General features: G+C 33.6%; 1 protein-coding gene across 3 annotated transcripts in view; it reads left to right on the forward strand.

The window, feature by feature from the left end:
• Positions 1-185: 185 nt before the first annotated feature.
• Positions 186-18,598, forward strand: part of abcd3a (ATP-binding cassette, sub-family D (ALD), member 3a) — a 19,349-nt gene continuing 936 nt past the window's right edge. Inside the window, exons 1-22 of one of the 3 annotated variants that reach the window (XM_056450675.1) lie at positions 186-375; positions 1,134-1,167; positions 3,071-3,172; positions 3,250-3,338; positions 4,178-4,247; positions 6,997-7,094; positions 8,572-8,695; positions 8,785-8,841; positions 8,926-9,068; positions 9,978-10,047; positions 10,995-11,064; positions 11,153-11,250; positions 12,100-12,191; positions 12,313-12,404; positions 12,488-12,554; positions 12,635-12,698; positions 14,436-14,513; positions 14,606-14,671; positions 14,747-14,836; positions 14,927-15,046; positions 16,535-16,639; positions 16,741-16,797. In XM_056450675.1, the coding sequence (XP_056306650.1) occupies positions 266-375; positions 1,134-1,167; positions 3,071-3,172; positions 3,250-3,338; positions 4,178-4,247; positions 6,997-7,094; positions 8,572-8,695; positions 8,785-8,841; positions 8,926-9,068; positions 9,978-10,047; positions 10,995-11,064; positions 11,153-11,250; positions 12,100-12,191; positions 12,313-12,404; positions 12,488-12,554; positions 12,635-12,698; positions 14,436-14,513; positions 14,606-14,671; positions 14,747-14,836; positions 14,927-15,046; positions 16,535-16,639; positions 16,741-16,797 (1,896 nt within the window). In that variant the 5' untranslated portion in view covers positions 186-265. Of the gene's footprint in view, positions 376-1,133; positions 1,168-3,070; positions 3,173-3,249; positions 3,339-4,177; positions 4,248-4,857; positions 4,928-6,996; positions 7,095-8,571; positions 8,696-8,784; positions 8,842-8,925; positions 9,069-9,977; positions 10,048-10,994; positions 11,065-11,152; positions 11,251-12,099; positions 12,192-12,312; positions 12,405-12,487; positions 12,555-12,634; positions 12,699-14,435; positions 14,514-14,605; positions 14,672-14,746; positions 14,837-14,926; positions 15,047-16,534; positions 16,640-16,740; positions 16,798-18,598 lie in introns of all 3 variants that reach the window. The other 2 variants (XM_056450674.1, XM_056450677.1) reach the window with 2 other exon arrangements.

An 18,598-nucleotide genomic window follows, 5' to 3' on the forward strand; every position in this document is an offset into this window, starting at 1 on the left:
TAGGCTGAAAAGAAAATGAATGATAGAATTTCAGTAATTTTTGGATGATCTATCCCTTAAAGTATGAATTCGTATGGCATGGGCCGTATTTTAAAGGGTTAAAAAAACACAGCGCGGGTCCATGATGATGGTGCGATGATGATGTCACGAGTACGGTAGCCGGTAGAGGGACGGAATCTTACTTTCTGTCTCTCTTTTCCGGGATTGTGTGCGCTGTTCGCACACACACAGACCGCCGCTGTTCTCCGGGCCGTCAGTAGGAAACATGGCGGCCGTCAGCAAGTACTTGACAGCGAAGAACTCCGCGGTGGCTGGCGGTGTCCTACTCGTTTTATACATCCTAAAGCAGAGACGAAGAGCCGCAGCACTGAACAGGTTTGCAAAAACATCAGACGTAAAGTATTTAATTCAAGACTGGAGTTCAGTGTCAGAGTGACCCCGGTTCAACTAAAGCAAATTCAGTTTTGACTGGTGTTCATTTCAATGTGTCAAAACCTAATGAGCTGCTATGATCTATCAGCGTTGTCTATGAAGGCGACGCACTAGGTTTTGAGATGCTTCCTGCGTTGTGAGCTTAATGGTGAAAACAACGTTACAATTCAAGAAGTTCATTGAACATTGCAATCTCACTGTCCAACAATGGACTCTTTCATAAAGGACAGTAACATTAGCATTGGTTGGACAATTGTTGCCACCGTTTTAAGCTAGTTTTTAGTGATTAAAAGGTCTAAATTGATTAAATGTGCACTTTGAACTGGCTTTATTTCTGTGCTTCAAGCTTACTCTTTCGTGCAAATGTTTATTGTGCAGAATATGAACTGTTTTGTGTTGCAATAATTCTAACATGCAATAATTCTTCATGTTTTCAACCGCTGTTTGATTATGGTTGCTACTACTACACTGTAAAAATGTTATATAATCAATTAGTCCTGACAAACAAATGTTTTTAGGTGATTGTAACTTATTAAACTAAGTTAATCATGTTTTAACTTAATTTTATGTTACGCAAGCTATTTTAAGTCAGTTTAACATAATATAAGTTTAATGGACTCAGAAGGTTAATTTGATTCAGCTTCACCAGGATTCTTTACAGTGTACTATTAATATTTTATCTGTTGCTTCACCATTGACAGGAAGAAGGGGTCTGGAAATGAATTGAACAGTGAGGTAAGAGACGTTCTTTTATCTTTGAATGAACTGATTACAACTCTACAACTTGTAATGATGCAATAAACCATGCTTTATTGAAGACATGTCCACAAGAACAATGTTAGCATATTATAAAAGTCTCTATTTAAGAAACACATTTCACTCCCAGAATACTGATTAATAATCATTTTTTGATTGTCAATTTGTATTAGGACTGCAATATTTGAAAAATCTGATATTGTGATATTTTATTTTTCGATATATTGCAATATACACTATCTAAAATTTCACCAGATGATTGAATAGCATTATTTGGAAAGAATTTATACAGGATTTCCGCGGGGTCTTAAAAAGGCTTAAAATGTCTTAAATCTCTAAAACTAAATTTTAGGCCTAAAAAAGCCTCAAATCTACTGAAATGTTGTGTTGTAGGTCTTAAATATTTTTATAACAGGTCTTAATTTTCCTGTCAATTTAATTTTCTTTTTTATTATTATTGTAGACTGAAGTAATTGACAGCTAGGTTTTGTTCTGTTCTTGGTAAGGGTTATAGGGTTTGTGAATAGATATATTTGAAAATTAATAAAGAAATATTCAAAAATTTGTATTGAAAAAACTAAATTCTTATTATTATTGTATTATTTAATGTATTAAATTTGAATCATTTTTAATAGGTCAAGTGAAAATTATTCTAACTGGGATATTCAAAAAAAATCCTTCGCATTTAGACCTGTGTAAGTCTACCATTAACTATGACTTTTGCTTCAGTAAACTAACTTAATTTGCTCCTTATTAATAGATATTAAGGTAGTTTGTGTATTGGGTTGGGGATGTAGAATAAGATCATGCAGAATATTTAGTTTAGAAGTAATAATAAGCTGCCAATATCTCAACAACATGCATGCTATTAAGCAATTATTCAATAGCGAGCATTGGTCCCTAAAGTGTTACCAAATGTATTAATTTAGATTGAGTGGGATGATTCTGTTGGAAAGTGATGGATGCATAAAATGTAATAAATATATTATTATTATTATTATTATATATAAATGTATGTATTGCATATATAAATGTACAAATTACACTGCAAAGTCTTTATTGTAAAATTAATGCAATAAAATAATTTTTTAATAAACTTCCGATTAGCAAAAAGGGTCTTGTGCCCAAATACTTTAATCTCTCTCAGGCCTTAAAGTCTTGCAAACTAAAATTTCACTCTGTTGTGGTTAAAGTCTGCAGTGACTCCACAAATACTGTGTTCTGAACTTTTTTTGCTCAGACATAATCCTAACTCAACATTACATATCAATTTAATGTGACCATTACATACATTGCGATTTCCATGCTGAAACGATATATTATGCGTCCCTAATTTGTATATACAATGTTATCCTTCAAACCAGTAGTTTTTAATTCTTTTAGTCATTTACAATATAATAAAAGATTAATTTGTATTATCACTTTTAATTAAAAAAAATAAAATATTAAGTGATCATACAAATGAAAATTTTAATGAAAAATACAAAGTTACATTTATATTTACATTTAAAATTTATATATATATATTGCATTAAATCTACTATCTATGTTTATAAATGTAATGTAAATATAATTGTAATTTCTATTGTAAATGTATTAACAAGACACCAAATTTAAACAACCTTTCTTAATATATCATTTAATAATTTATACTATAAATATAATAAGCATTTTATACTTTTTTCCAAAGAAAATTGACATGTGATTTAACAGTTAAGTTTAATATACTGGATGACCTTAAGTGGAAAAGTCTATTTTTTGTGTACTTTGTCTTTTTTTTTCAGTAAAAAGCTGCAATCTTGATGTTATACTTGAAAATTTGGATGTGTCCATTTCCCTCCATTTCTTTTGACTTTCATCACTTCTTGTGTTTTAACACCAGCAGAAAGATGGCAAGAAAGAAAGGGCTGCTGTGGACAAGCTCTTTTTCATCCGGATCTCACGGATTCTCAAGATTATGGTGCCGAGACTCTTCAGCAAGGAGGTGAAAAGATTGTATGGCTTCTGTTATAATGTATTGCCATTTGAAAGTCATCCTAAAACATTTTTTGTGTGCAACAGACATGGTATCTGCTCCTGATCGCAGTGATGCTTGTGACTCGGACGTATTGTGATGTCTGGATGATTCAGAATGGTACAATGATTGAAAGGTACATTGAGGATCAAGACACAAGTTGTTAGTGATGTGAAATATTACACTTTTAAAGGAACACTGTGTTTTTTTTTTGGAAATAGGTTAATTTTACTTTTCACCTAGAGTTAAACAGTTGAGTTTTACAATTTTTGAATGCATTTAGCCAGGGCTGATGGAAGCACTTTTAGCTTAGCTTAGCATATATTATTCAATCGGATTAGACCGTTAGCATCTTGCGTAAAAAAAGTTTTGATAATTTTCCTATGTAAAGCTTCATTTTTGATTTGGATGCTAATGGTCTAATCTGATTCAATTGTCTATGCTAAGCTAAAAGTGCTCCCGCCAAATCTGGAGATCAACTGAACGGATTCAGTCTCGCTTTACTTCAAAGCTTCACTCTTTTTCTATTTAATTTTTTTTGAGAGAGACGCTAATGGTCTAATCCAATTCAATGATCTATACTAAGCTAAGCTAAAAGTGCTCCCTCCAGATCCGGACATCAACTGAACAGATTTAAACATGCTAAAACTCAACTTTTAGCATCTTGCTTCATCTCGCTTCACTTCAAAGCTTCACTCTTTTTCTATTTTTATTTTTTTCAGCTAGATGCTAGTGGTCTAATCCAATTCAGTGATCTATGCTATGCTAAGCTAAGCTAAGCTAACAGTGCTCTCGCCAGATCTTGAGATCATCTGAATAGATTCAAAAGTGCTAAACTCCACTGTTTAAACCTTGATGACTTGGATAATGATCCTATTTTCATAATACAATGTGGAGTGTTCCTTTAGAAGACACCAAGTGCCCAGCTAAATATTGATATAATGTGACTTGATTGTATTTTTAAATCTTTGACAGTGGAATCATTAGCAGAGATATCAAACTATTCAAGAGGCACTTTTATTCCTACCTGACTGTCATTCCTGGGGTAATTAGCTGGATCTTCATGTGTTGTGAAAACTAATGTATTGTTACAGATGTGGTGTCCCATACTTGAACCTGTAATTTACACTGAACCTGTCCGTTAACATGTGTTTTTCTACATGTTCACCTCTGCAGTTTAAAGGGACAGTTCACCCAAAGATGAAATCGTTTACTTGCTCTTCACCTATTCCAGCCTGTTTGAGTTTTAATTCTGTTGAACACAAAAGAAGATATTTTAAAGAGTGCTGGAAACCATTGACTATTTGTTTTTTTATACTATGGAAGTCGATGGTTACCGGTTTTTAGCTTTCTTCAAAATATCTTCTTTTGTGTTTATCGGAAGAAAGAAACTTATGAAGGTTTGGAACGTCTTTAGGGTGAATAAAAAAATTATATATGAGCAAATTTGACAAAATGTGTGAGCTATCCCTTTAAATCCACATTTGTGTTTTGTTATTGTAACCATGAATGTCCTGCTTCCTCAGAGATTATTTGCATTCATTTTTATTTCCGTGCAGATAAAGGACAGGGCAGCAAGATGTGTGTTTATTTGCTTCTGTATTAACTCTAACCACGTTTGCATGTGTTTGTGTGCATGTTGTTATGGTTTGCAGTGCAATCATTGGTCGATCCACTAAAGGTTTCAAGAAGTACTTATTCAACTTTATGACGGCCATGCCAATTGTAAGTGTCTGTTTTTTATTAAAGTCAGTCGTTAATAGTCTGAGGAGCTCTGTAAATATGAACTAATTTGTTAAATGTTGGAAGTGCTTCCTAAGAGCAAACTTAAAGGGATAGTTCACACAAAAATGAAAATTTCCTTACCATTTCCTCACATTCAGGTTCCTCTTAACCTTCCCGAATGACTAAATCTGTTCATCTGGAGCTGTTTCATTGTAAATGAACAGTAGTATGTTTTTATTATTATTATTATATTCACAAAAGAAAAAATAAACAGTACATATTAGCAGCAAATAAATTAGCAAAGAGTTTAGCTCATTAAAATTAAATAGCTATTATAACGAAATAGAATCAAGTTATCAAATCTCATTCATCTTTTCTTCACTGAATAGCTTACACATTCTGATTAAAGACCAACAAATGAATATCTCATTTTTTTAGATGTTTCGTTTGTTTACATTAAATAACAGTGGTGTCACTTTAAAAATGCACACATCTAACATTATAATGAAAGCATTCGATTGCTTTCCTAACTTTCCTAACAGCATCTATTTATCACTATGGAGCGTGTCAGCTGACAGTCTGCATGACAGCTTTGAGGATTGCATAGGAGGAGCGACGACGCCTGTAGTGAAAAGAAAGGGGGATCCTGACATTTTTATATTTATTTCAAAGTGTTTTCATGCCTAAATAAAACGAAAGCACAGAACAGACTCATATTTAAGAGCAACGGGTGGTTTGGCGGTATGAGTTGCTATTATCTATATCTATATGCTATTATCAGGATTATTACTATCCTGCTATTATCCCTTTACAGGATAATAGCAGGATAGAATTGTAAAATACAGGAGAATCCTGGTGAAAATGGGAGAGTTGACAGGAATGGCCCTGAATCAAGTGGAGGATGAGTAAATGATGTCAGAATTTAAATTTTGGGGTGAACTATCCCTTTAATCGGGCTCTATGTAGAATTAAGAAAATTAGTTTCTAGTGACACCGGTGGCCGTAAAGTGAACTGCAGCAACCAGCTTATTAATTGTGCTCGTGCTCAAAACTAAGTAGCTTATTATTCTTGAATTAGATGAATTTGGGAAATAAGTTAAATATGCTGTTAATAAACATTGAGATACTGTTCGCTTTGCTTAGTGTTTTTTTGTAACTGAGATATTTAGAATTAAAAAATTAAGGCAATGTTTTACAGAATGCCAGACAAGACAAAAAAATCTAAATTGTTAAATTATTTACACATATATTTAAAACTTCCACAAAAAAATCAATAATTAGTTTGCCATATTAATAATTTAAATTACATTCCCAGAGAATATACTTTCTTTTTCAATTTAGAAGAATGTTATTAGTAGATTCTATACAGACAATAATGAACAACACACAAAAAATCACAAGAAAACAAAAAAAGCAACTGTTTTTGTTCTCATTTTTATTCCTTTTTTTAGCAGAGAAAATAAACAAGCAAACATGATTACACTTAAAAAGTGAAAGAATTTCTATTTAGTAAATGGTGCAATCTTCGTAAAGTCAACTAGTTCTTTGAAAAGGAACAAGAGTTCAATTCAGGTCAATACACATAAATTTTTGTTTTTTTTTAACTCAAATTAATGTTTAAATAACAAAAAAGTAATGAATTTCCATTAATATGCAAATGCTTGTGCTCTTTTCTCCTAATTACAAATCAAACGTACAAGAACTGGCATATGGATATGTTTGCATATCTCTGCAATTCACCATCATTATATTGACAAATGGAATAATTAAAATGACAGTGTTATGATTTTATGATCATAAAGTATATTTGAGACTTTAGACTTTATAGATCTGGCTATGTGATACTATATTTACAATTATTCCTTTTCTTTGCACGACTCATTGAATAAAAAAGCATTTAATATATGACAATTCTTACATAAACAAACTAATATGTGCTTTCTGCTGACATTTGTTTGACACAGAATCATTACAGTAAATTCATTGTTTAATATCAATAAGAGAGCAGCATGCAAGAATTGTTTGAATATATTGGTACGCTTTTAAGTGTTTGCATTTCGATTTTTCAGATCGCCCTGGTGAATAACTTCCTGAAGTTGGGCCTGAATGAACTGAAACTGTGCTTTCGTGTGAGGCTTACCAAACATCTCTACGATGAATACCTAAAGTGAGGCCCAATGCTGAGACATTGTTCCAGCTGAAATATTCTGACATGTTCTCTATTTTCTTAAAGAAAAAATATAACAATATTTGTTCAAAATGTTGGAAAGTTGAATGTTAAATAGGTCAGTAAATGTTCAGCTAATTTAATGCTAGTACTGTATGCAATTGACAAATATTGGTTTTGGTATCTGTATCAGAATTGGCCAAAAATTGAGTGTTAAATTCAGTATCGGCCAAATAAAAAAATTCTATTGGTGCATTCCTAAATATTATTAAAAATATTAATGCAATATGTGCAACACAATTTTAATAGCATATTATGTTTAAAATATGTAAAAAATATTTTTGTATTGGCAATATTTTTGTAAGTGTTTTATATAATAAATAAAACAAAATACAAAAGTAATACTAATCTCAAAAATGACTCCACTATATAGACTATAATGGGGTGGAGTAAATAAGCTTGCACTTCATCCCACTCCATTTCGATCATGATGAAATGTATTTTTGTTTGACAAATTGTTTTCTAGTACTCTATGCAATCCACAAATATCAGTATTGGTATTGGTTTATGAAAAAAAATTTATGAAAAAAAAAGCTAGTACTGTCTGCAATCAATAAGTATTGGTATTGATTTAATGGGCAAATTTAATAAAAAAAAAACTAGTACTGTATGCAATCATCAAATATCGGTATTGGTTTAATGGAAAAACATTTAATGAAAAAAAGCTAATACTGTATGTAATCGACAAATATCGTTATCGGTAATGGTTTAATGGACAAATTTAATTAGAAAAGAAAAGCTTATACTGTATGCGAACAATTATCGTTTAATGGACAAATTTAGTGAAAAAAAAAGCTAAACCTGTATGCAATCAACAAATATCGGTATTGGTTTAATGGACAAATTTAATGAAAAAAAAAATCTAGTACTGTATGCAATCGACAAATATCGGTATTGGTTTAATAGACAAATTTAGTGCAAAAAAGCTAATACTGTATGCAATCAACAAATATCGGTATTGGTTTAATAGACAAATTTAGTGAAAAAAAAGCTAAAACTTTATGCAATCAACACATATCGGTATTGGTTTATTGGACAAATTTAGCTAAAACAAAAGCTGGTACTGTATGTAGTTGACAAATATCGGTATTGGGATCGGTATCAGAATTGGCCGAAAATTGATTGTTAAAATCGGTATCGACCAAATACGAAAATACTATTGGTGCATCCCTAATTATTACTTAGTAGTAATATGTGCAACAAAATTTATCAAATTTGTTATGTTAAAATATTTTTCAAATGTTTTTGTATTAGCGATATTCCTAAAAGAATTTTATGTAATAAATAAAACAAAATACATGAGTAAAACTAATCTCAAAAGTGGCTCTACTGTGTAGACTATATATAGAGATAGGACTGATTCTCAAAAAAAAGTGTAAAAATCATATTAATAATACAACAATTGTTTGCGTCACAGGGGATATACTTACTACAAAATGGGAAACCTGGATAACCGTATTGCTAATGCTGATCAGCTTCTGACGCAGGATGTGGAAAGGTTCTGTAACAGTGTTGTGGATCTGTACTCCAACCTCAGCAAAGTACGACATATTTATGACTTGTCTAAATATTTTTTTCCATGAACTGCATTTTAATGTTGTTGTTTTTTTTTTACTTCTCCCCTTTCAAGCCCTTGTTGGATATCGGTTTGTACATATTCAAATTGACTACAGCAATTGGCGCTCAAGTGAGTTTAAGAAGACCCATATGAAATTCTTCAGTGGATAAACGCTATTGGACATTTTTATGATGTGATGGTCGCTTTATGCAGGGTCCCGCGACCATGATGGCCTACCTGCTGATCTCCGGCCTCTTTCTGACACGCCTGCGCAGGCCAATCGGCAAGATGACAGTGACCGAACAGAAGTACGAAGGAGAATACCGATACGTCAACTCTCGTCTCATCACAAACAGGTCACCTTTTCTACTTGTGCCTTATTAGCAGTTTAATATTGGTCACACTTTACAAGAATGCTCCATTACTTAATGTTAATGTACATCCACCAACCACTTTATTAGGTACACCTTACTAGTACCGGGTTGGACCCCCTTTTGCCTTCAGAACTGCCTTAATCCTTCATGGCAAATATTCAACAAGGTACTGGAAATATTCCTAAGAGATTTTGGTGCATATTGACCTGATAGCATCACGCAGGTACTGCAGATTTGTTGGCTGCACGTCCATAATGCGAATCTCCTGTTCCACCACATCCCAAAGGTGCTCTATTTGATTGAGAACTGGTGACTGTGGAGGCCATTTGAGTACCGTGAACTCATTGTCATGTTCAAGAAACCAGTAGTTTCTGAAATATTTAGACCAGACCATCTGGCACCAACAACCATGCCACGTTCAAAGTCCCTTAAATCACCTTTCTCCCCCATTCTGATGAACAGATTGAACTGCAGCAGATCGTTTTGACCATGTCTAAGTTGCTGCCATTTGATTGGATTGATTAGGTCTACCTAACTAAGTGGCTGGAGATTGTATTTACTAACAACATGAACAAAAAATGAACAATACATGTACAGCATTTATTACTCATTTATTAATGCATTATGAAAATCCAAATTTGGATTTTAACATTAATTAATGCACTGTAAGTTAACGTAAACTAACAATGAATGACTTTATTCTAATTAACTTACAATAATAAAGATGAATAAAATTTGTAATAAATGTATGGTTCATTGTTCATGTTAATTATTACATTAATAATAACTGATGGGAACTTTATTGTTAAATGTGACCAGTTTTTTTTTCTTAAATTATTTATTTTTTCCACAATTTTTTATTTAAATTCACATTTGCTGTTTCTCTCTCAGTGAAGAGATTGCCTTTTATAATGGAAACACCAGGGAGAAACAGACAATTCACTCAACCTTCAAAAAACTGGTGAGTATGTAGTGTATGTATGTATGTAGGATCAGCATTAAACCTTTCTTTAAAGGGGCTCTTACCCCTCAGAATTGATTTTTTTATGTTTATAAAGAGAGATTTTTATGTTTATATAATAATAATAAAAACAATTATAATAGTAGTAGTAATGTCCTTACTTAAGGTGTTTTTGGTCAAATAAAAAAAAACTTTAAAATCTAAAACTTTTAGTGTTTCACTTTAAAATTAGCAGTAATAGTTTAGCTTATTTCTGTTGGGCTATTATATTTTTACCCTATCTGAATATGTAGGCCATTTTTATTTTGTTTTATTTGGTATTTTTGCCATGATAATACACACTCACCGGCCACTTTATTAGGTATACCTGTCCATCTGCTCGTTAACTCAAATTTCTAATCAGCCAATCACAAGGCAGCAACTCAATTTGTTTAGGCATGTAAACATGGTCAAGATGATCAGCTGCTGAAAATATTCAGTGAGCGGCAGTTCTGTGAGCGCAAATGCCTTGTTGATGCCAGAGGTCAGAGGAGAATGGCCAGACTGGCCATTAAAATGTAATAATAGATTAAACCATGCATGAATAAATATGTAATGTCTAAAAATATATTTTAATTGTTATTTTAATGATGTCCAAGCTGATGTTATCAAGATTGTCACTCACTTTGCAAAACACACACACACACACACACACACACGCACACACACGCACACACACGCACACACACACACACACACACACACACACACACACAAATGAACAATCACTTTATTTCATTCAAATATTGAATTATTAGTGAACAATAAAAATAATTTTGTCAGTCGATTACCTGTACTACTGCTCTGAAATCACATGATGGCGGTACAATACCAAAATTATTATTATTATTATTATTTGTTGGTTGCTGTTGATATGAGATTGTTAACTAAACCAAATTTGTTTGCAGGTGGATCATCTGCACAATTTCATCTTTTTCCGTTTCTCCATGGGTATGGTGGACAGCATTATTGCCAAGTGTAAGAGCCAGTTTCTTTATCTTACCTAGATGAAATATACACGATTATTAACTGTAAAACATGAATACATTGTTCTCTCTTCTTTCAGATTTCGCTACTGTTGTCGGGTATCTAGTCGTCAGTCGTCCTTTCCTAAATTTGTCTCACCCTCGACATCTGAACAGCTCACATGCTGAACTGCTGGAGGTAAAACATTGCATTGATTACTAGTTAGTGACACTCGATTGTATTTAAATTCTGTAAGGTGACATTTCTGTGCAAAACTAAAGTATTAAAGGCACAGTACATCATTTTTACCACTAGAGGGAGTGTATTCACAACAAACAAAGGTGTAGTTTGATGATGCAGTGACTGAGCATAGTCATGGGAGTTGTGGTCTTTATTGCATCCTACGGGACTTTTAATCACACCACCTCATACTTCAGTTTCTCATGAAATCATGGCCAATCAAATGCTCTCTTGTATCTGACATGCCCCGCCCCCCCCATTAAGATGCTTTGCTTAAGCTCAACCACTCTCACTGGCAGAGCAGTAGTAAAACAAAACACTGTTGGCTGTTTTTTAAAAAGGGGAGGAGCTACATGATGTCCCACCTTCTCTTTGTGTATTGGTTGAGATTAAATCAAACATCGAATAAAAATAGCATCAACAGAGAAGCAAATGTTTAGACTTTGATTGAATATGAATACTAAAACACACATTTTCACAGTTGACATCTAATCTTGCTGTGTTTTGAAATGCACTTCATTTCAATACATGATAAAATACAATTCATTGAACACATGTACACAGACATCACCTATATGCTATATAAGTGCAGGTTAACTGTTTATATATAATAACTTTAACTATTAAAAGCTATTAGTTACTAGCTAAAGTTATTAGTAACTAAAGTTATGGTAACTAATAACCTTAACTTTTCTGAATTTGACGCAATAATGTGCACCTTTTGTAAAGCTACTTTTGAAACAATAATTATTGTGAAAAGCACCGTACAAATAAGCTTGAATTTAATTGAATTGAATTTTTCTACAGGACTACTATCAGAGCGGCAGAATGCTGTTGCGGATGTCACAGGCGTTGGGCAGAATCGTGCTTGCAGGCAGAGAAATGACGCGTCTGTCAGGGTAAAAGTTCACACTTCTCATCACTGTGCACCAGCATGTGTTATTAACTTGTCCGGTTGCTTGCCATTTAATTAAAATAAGACAGTTTGATGGTATAAAACGAGTTTGTCTTTGGCTTCAGCTTCACAGCTCGCATCACTGAGCTCATGAGGGTCCTGAAAGAGCTGAACTCTGGGAAATACGAACGCACCATGGTGTCCCAGTCAGAGAAAGGTGATCTTCTGAGAGTCTTAAAATCTAAAATAACGCTAAGCAGTTGATCTTTTTAATAATTTGTTTGTATTTTTGATGATCAGATGCTTCAGAAAAGCTCACACTGGTTCCTGGAAGTGGAAGAATCATCAACATAGACAATATCATCAAGTAAGAGCAGCTTCTGTCAGTGACTGTATTTCAGTTTGGTGAATCAGTTATAGTAATTTTAATGTTTGATGTTTCCTAAGGTTTGATCACACACCTCTGGCTACTCCTAATGGAGATGTTCTGATCAGAGATCTGTGTTTTGAGGTGCGTTCAACTTTAATTTGATTTTTATTTTCTAACAAAATATCATTAACAAAAAATGCATTTCAACATGGTCAAAAATGGAGTGGGATGAAGCACAAGCTGATTATTTTCCCACCCCATTACCACATACATTATTCATCTATCTTATTTCTTATTTCTTCCTTTACTCATCTCTTCTTTTTACATGAAACACATTTCCTGACAAACCAAATGTTTGATTCCATTTGTACCTTTACATTTTGTAACATAAACCCAGAGAAAAAAAACAGTACTGCAAATAGCCAATAATTAAAATTTCATCATACCTTTCTCTTTTTATTCTTTTTCATTCACCTTCATCATTATATTCCTTTAATAATATATATTTATACAACTTTTTAAATGGATTAATATCCTGACATTGTTTGAAAGTCTGATCTAGACTGTTACATAGTTTTACACCACAGACAGACATACACAAACTTTTTAAAGTTGTCCTTGTTTTCAACTTCCTAAAAATGTGTTCTTTTCTCAGATTATATCCCCCTTGCCTTTCTTCAAAAAACTTTTGTATGCATTTTGGAAGTAGTTTAATCCTAGCTTTAAACATAAATTGTGCTGTTTTAAATTTAGCCAAATCATTGAACTTAAGTATCTTTAATTTAAAAAATAAAGGATTTGTGTGCTCCAAATACCCCACATGTTCTATCAGTCTAATTACTTTTTTCTGAATTGTACACACGGATCGTAATTTAGATTTATATGTATTCCCCCAAATTTCAACACAATAACTCATATATGGCAACATAAGCGTGTTATATAGTATATACATTGATTTATTGTCCAGGATAAATCTTGCTTTATACGCTATTGCTACAGTTTTGACTAATTTTGATATCACATTATTTATTTGCGGTTTCCAACTATGTTTGTAGTTTATTTACGCTTTTCACCCGTGTTTGGAGTTCTAATCAAATTCACATTCAACGCGCAATGTATTGTGGGCAATATAAGTGGTTAGAGTACAGACGGTTCTACACTTTTTTTTTTTTTTTTTTCTACACTACAATTTCTACATGACAATAGTAAACCATCTGGGAACCTTTGACATACTCTCTTTTTTTTTTAGTTTTTTTTTACTATTATTCATACTATTAATTGGGACATACTAATTCTATTTTCAAATACTACTTAGGATAATTAGTATGCGAATTGGGACACAGCGTGTAACTTTGTTGCATGACTTCATATCTTCCGTGTGCAATTTTTGTTAATCAGCTTTAATTGTGACGTTTTCAGTTGTGTGTAGCTTTTTCTTACTTTAGCTTTTTCGTATTTTTTTTCCACAGACTTTTCTAAATGATTGTTTTGCAATTATGTCTTCAGTGTTGTATCTTTATTTGTCATATCTTTATTGTTCTTATTTCTTAATTTTCCTATTTTTAATCTTTCCTTATTTTATTTTCACTTGTATTTAAGTGTTCTCACTATTTTTTAATATATATATATATATATATATATATATATATATATATATATATATATATATATATATATATATATATATATATATATATATATATATATATATAATCACAATTTTTCACTTTATTATAATATAAAATTTTGTTTTATATTTTTAATTTCTTACATTTTATAGAAATTCTGAATTGTATTCATATATTTTCAAATTCATAATTCCAGCTTTAATTATGATTTTTGATGTATGTAATTTTTAAAATGACCTTTATTTCATAGGTGAAATCTGGAACCAATGTTTTGGTGTGTGGTCCGAACGGATGCGGAAAAAGTTCACTTTTCCGTGTTCTTGGAGAGGTGAGCGCTTTCGTGATGCTAACATTATGATTCTGCCTTGCGTAAATTCCTCCATTTAGTCTGCTAAACATTGGCTTTTCATCTCTCTGTAGTTGTGGCCACTGTTTGGTGGGAATCTGACGAAACCAGAGAGAGGGAAGCTCTTCTACGTCCCTCAGGTGAAACAAAACCCACAGAAGAGCATCTGAATGGTCCACAACAGCCGAATAACTTCCCTTTTTGTCTGTTTCCAGAGGCCTTACATGACTCTCGGTTCGCTGAGGGATCAAGTGATCTATCCAGACACCCATGAGAGTCAAAAGAAGAAAGGCATCTCTGACCTGGTGCTGTAAACTGTTTTAAAATCTCGAACCTGTTGGGTTTTTTTTGTGGTTGTTTGTTTTTAATCTATCTATCTGTTTTTTATATATCAGGTGCTGAAGGAGTATTTGGATAATGTCCAGCTAGGACACATTTTGGACAGAGAGGGCTCATGGGATACAGTTCAGGACTGGATGGATGTGCTCAGTGGAGGAGAGAAGCAGAGAATGGCGGTAAACTAAGACTTTTTCCAACTGCAAACAGTAATGTAAATTGACTTTCAGTAACTGGGGAGAGGGATCTCATGGGATGAACAGAGTCAGAGGCACAACACTGATAAGAGCTGCTTTTTTTTGTGTAGTTAACATCCTGTTTTTGCACCACTTCACCAGTTTATTCTACACTGTTACACTACTGCGCTTGAATCAAGTCTTGAATCAATGTTTGTTACAAAGTAAGGATTAAGAGGTTCTGTTCTCGCAATTTGTTTTACATAATTCTTATGTTTCCCAGTACTGAGTTGTGGCTGGAAGGGCATCTGCTGCGTAGAACATATGCTTAGTTGGTAGTTCATTCCACTGTGGTGACCTCTGATAAATCAGAGACTAAGCCGAAGGAAAATGAGTGAATGAATGAGTGAATAGTTCTCTTGTTACAGAAGGCAATTGTATTACTTTTATTAGATTAATGAATTAAATCATTATTATTTTATTAAATAAGGATGTATTTTTATAAATTATATGTTTTGTGCTTATGCTTTCTGGCCATAAATACATTAAAGTATTATTTCTAACTTTCTAAAGCTGGATTTCTGCATCATTATTCTAGTCTTAGATAGCGTCACATAATCTATTAGAAATCATGCCAATTTAATGCTCAAGAAAAAAAATTCTTATCCATGTTTAAAAAATGTTGTGCTGCTTCAAATTTCATATATATCTTCACGTCAGAATCAACATTTGTTAGAAAGTAACATTTTAGAGGTCCTGTTCTCTGAATTCATTTCACATATTTCTTCCGCTGTTATGTTTTAGAAGGCAGGTGTGTTATTTTATTAAATTAATTAATTAAATTTTTTTTTTTTTCAAATATTAATGTATTTTTATAAATTTGATGCTTTGTGTTAGCGCTTTCTTAACTCAAATGCATTAAAATACACTTTATAAATATAGTCTAGTATCATCATCGCAATTAAAACAATGGCAAAGCTGAATTTTTTTTTTAATCATTATGCTAGGTTTAAGTGTCACACAATCTATTAGAAATTATTCCAATATAACAATTTGATGCTCAAGAAAATTTCTTACTATTATCCATATTGAAAAATGTTGTGCTGCCTCGTACTTTTGTGAAATTCTCTTTTTTTTTTACTTGAATAAATAATTCAATATAACAATATTCATTGAAATGGTGATGTCATTGGTAAATGTTTTCAGTGTGATTTTATTTATTTTATTTTTAATTTTTCTCCATGCCAGTTTGTGTCCTTTTGGAATGAAAATACTAACGTCTATCAAAATAATAAAATTTCACTGACTTCAAATACCCCAAAAAACAGACAGGGTGGATACAAATTCAGATATTAATGTTCAGATTCCACACAATGTTAAACTGTTTAAACTTAAAAAAAAAAAAAAAAAAAAAAAAAAAAAAAAAAGAAAAGAAAGATAAATGTAGATGTTATTTAAGATCAAGGAAATTAATGTTTTTTTTTCTCCCAGATGGCCAGACTCTTCTACCATAAGCCCCAGTTTGCCATCCTGGATGAATGTACCAGTGCCGTGAGCGTAGACGTGGAGGATTACATCTACAGTCACTGCAGAAAGGTACACATGATGATGTTTTGCCATCCCTTAGAGATTTATATATCATGTTTTAGTACATTTTCCTGAAGTGCTGCTGCAGGTGTACTCTTTTTGATGTGCAGGTTGGCATCACCCTGTTCACAGTCTCTCACAGAAAGTCCCTGTGGAAGCATCATGAGGTGAGACCAACGTTTACCAACATTCACAGGAGGATTCTGCAGTTTTAAATGTTTCTAATGTTGTTTTTGAGATGCATTTTTATTTTTGAATAGTACAGATTTTAGCATTAACTATTTTCTTACAGGCCCAGTTTATATTTTTGCTTTCTACATAATTTTTTTAAGGCCAAAGTTATAATTGCAGATGGCAAAGTTTAAATCTCGTCTGACCAACATGCTTCACCATGTCTCATAATGTTTTAAGAATTTGGTCAGTAGGCGGAGAGTAGTTAATAGGGTTTTCGTTATAAAAGCAATCCTGTTAAATTCCTTTTCTGTTTGATTTGTTTCGCCTCTTGGTTTTATCCTCGTTTTCTGATTTGGTACTGTAACTGAACAGCCAATCAGAGCTCTCCCTATCACCAAAGGCCCCAATAGCACTGGTTCTTATTTATTATCTGAACCGTAGCTAAACAGCCAATCAGAGCGAACCCTTTTGCAGACGGGCCCAATCCTGCCGGTTCTGATTTGTTATCTGAACTGCAACTGAACAGCCAATCAAATCACTCTCTATTGCCAAAGACCCCAATGGTGCTTGTTCTGATTTGTTTTCTGAACTGTAGCTGAACAGCCAATCAAAAATCTCTCTATCGCTGATGGCCCAAATGACGGTGGTTCTGATTTGTCATCTGAATTGTAGCTAAACAGCCAATCAGAGTGCATTATGTCACTGATTTGTCATCTGAACCATAGCTGATTCAGAGTGCTCTCTATCACCAATGGCCTGAATTCAGCTGGTTCTGATTTGCTATCTGAACTGTAGCTGAACAGCCAATCAGAGTGCTCTCTATCACCAACGGCCTCAATTCTGCTGCTTCTGATTTGCTATCTGAACTGTAGCAGAACAGCCAATCAGAGCGCTCTCTATCGCAGATTACCCCAATGGTTCTGGTTACGATTTGCTATTTGAACTGCAGCTGAACAGCCAATCAGAGCTGTCTTTATTGTCGACGGCCCCAATAGTGCTGATTCTGATTTGCTATCCGAATTGTAGCTGAACAGCCAATCAGAGCTCTCACAATTGCCGATGGCCCTAATGGTGCTGGTTACGATTTGCTATCTGAATTGTAGCTGAACAGCCCATCAGAGTGCTCTCTATTGTCAGCGGCCCTAATGGTGCTGGTTCTGATTTGCTGTCTGAACTGTAGCTGAACAGCCAATCAGAGCTCTCTCTATTGCCGATGACCCCAATGGTGCTGGCTATGATTTGCTATCTGAACTGTAGCTGAACAGCCAATCAGAGTGCTCTCTATTGTCGGCGGCCCTAATGGTGCAGGTTCTGATTTGCTGTCCTAACTGTGGCTGAACAGCCAATCAGAGTGCATTCTATCACAGATGGCCCCAACTGCGCCAGATCTGATTTGTGATGTGAACCATAGCTAAACAGCCAATCAGAGTGCTGCCTATCACCGAATGCCCCAATGCCGCCGTTTCTGATTTGCCATCTGAATTAGAAGCTGAACAGCCAATCAGCGCTCTCTATTGTCGACGGCCCCATTGGCGCTGGTTCTGATATGCTATCTGAACTGTAACTGAACAGCCAATCAAAAATCTCTGTATCGCCGACGGCCTCAATTTTGCTGGTTCAGATTGGCTCTGAATTGTAGCTGAACAGCCAATTAGAGTGCTCTCTATCACTGACAGCCCCAATGGCGCTGGTTCTAATTGGCTATCTGAACTGTAGCTGAACAGCCAATCAGAGCACTCTCTATTGCCGATGACCCCAATGGCGCTGGTTACGATTTGCTATCTGAATTGTAGC

This window comes from Danio aesculapii, chromosome 24 (genome assembly GCF_903798145.1).
Source record: "Danio aesculapii chromosome 24, fDanAes4.1, whole genome shotgun sequence".
Taxonomy (NCBI): Eukaryota; Metazoa; Chordata; class Actinopteri; order Cypriniformes; family Danionidae; genus Danio; species Danio aesculapii.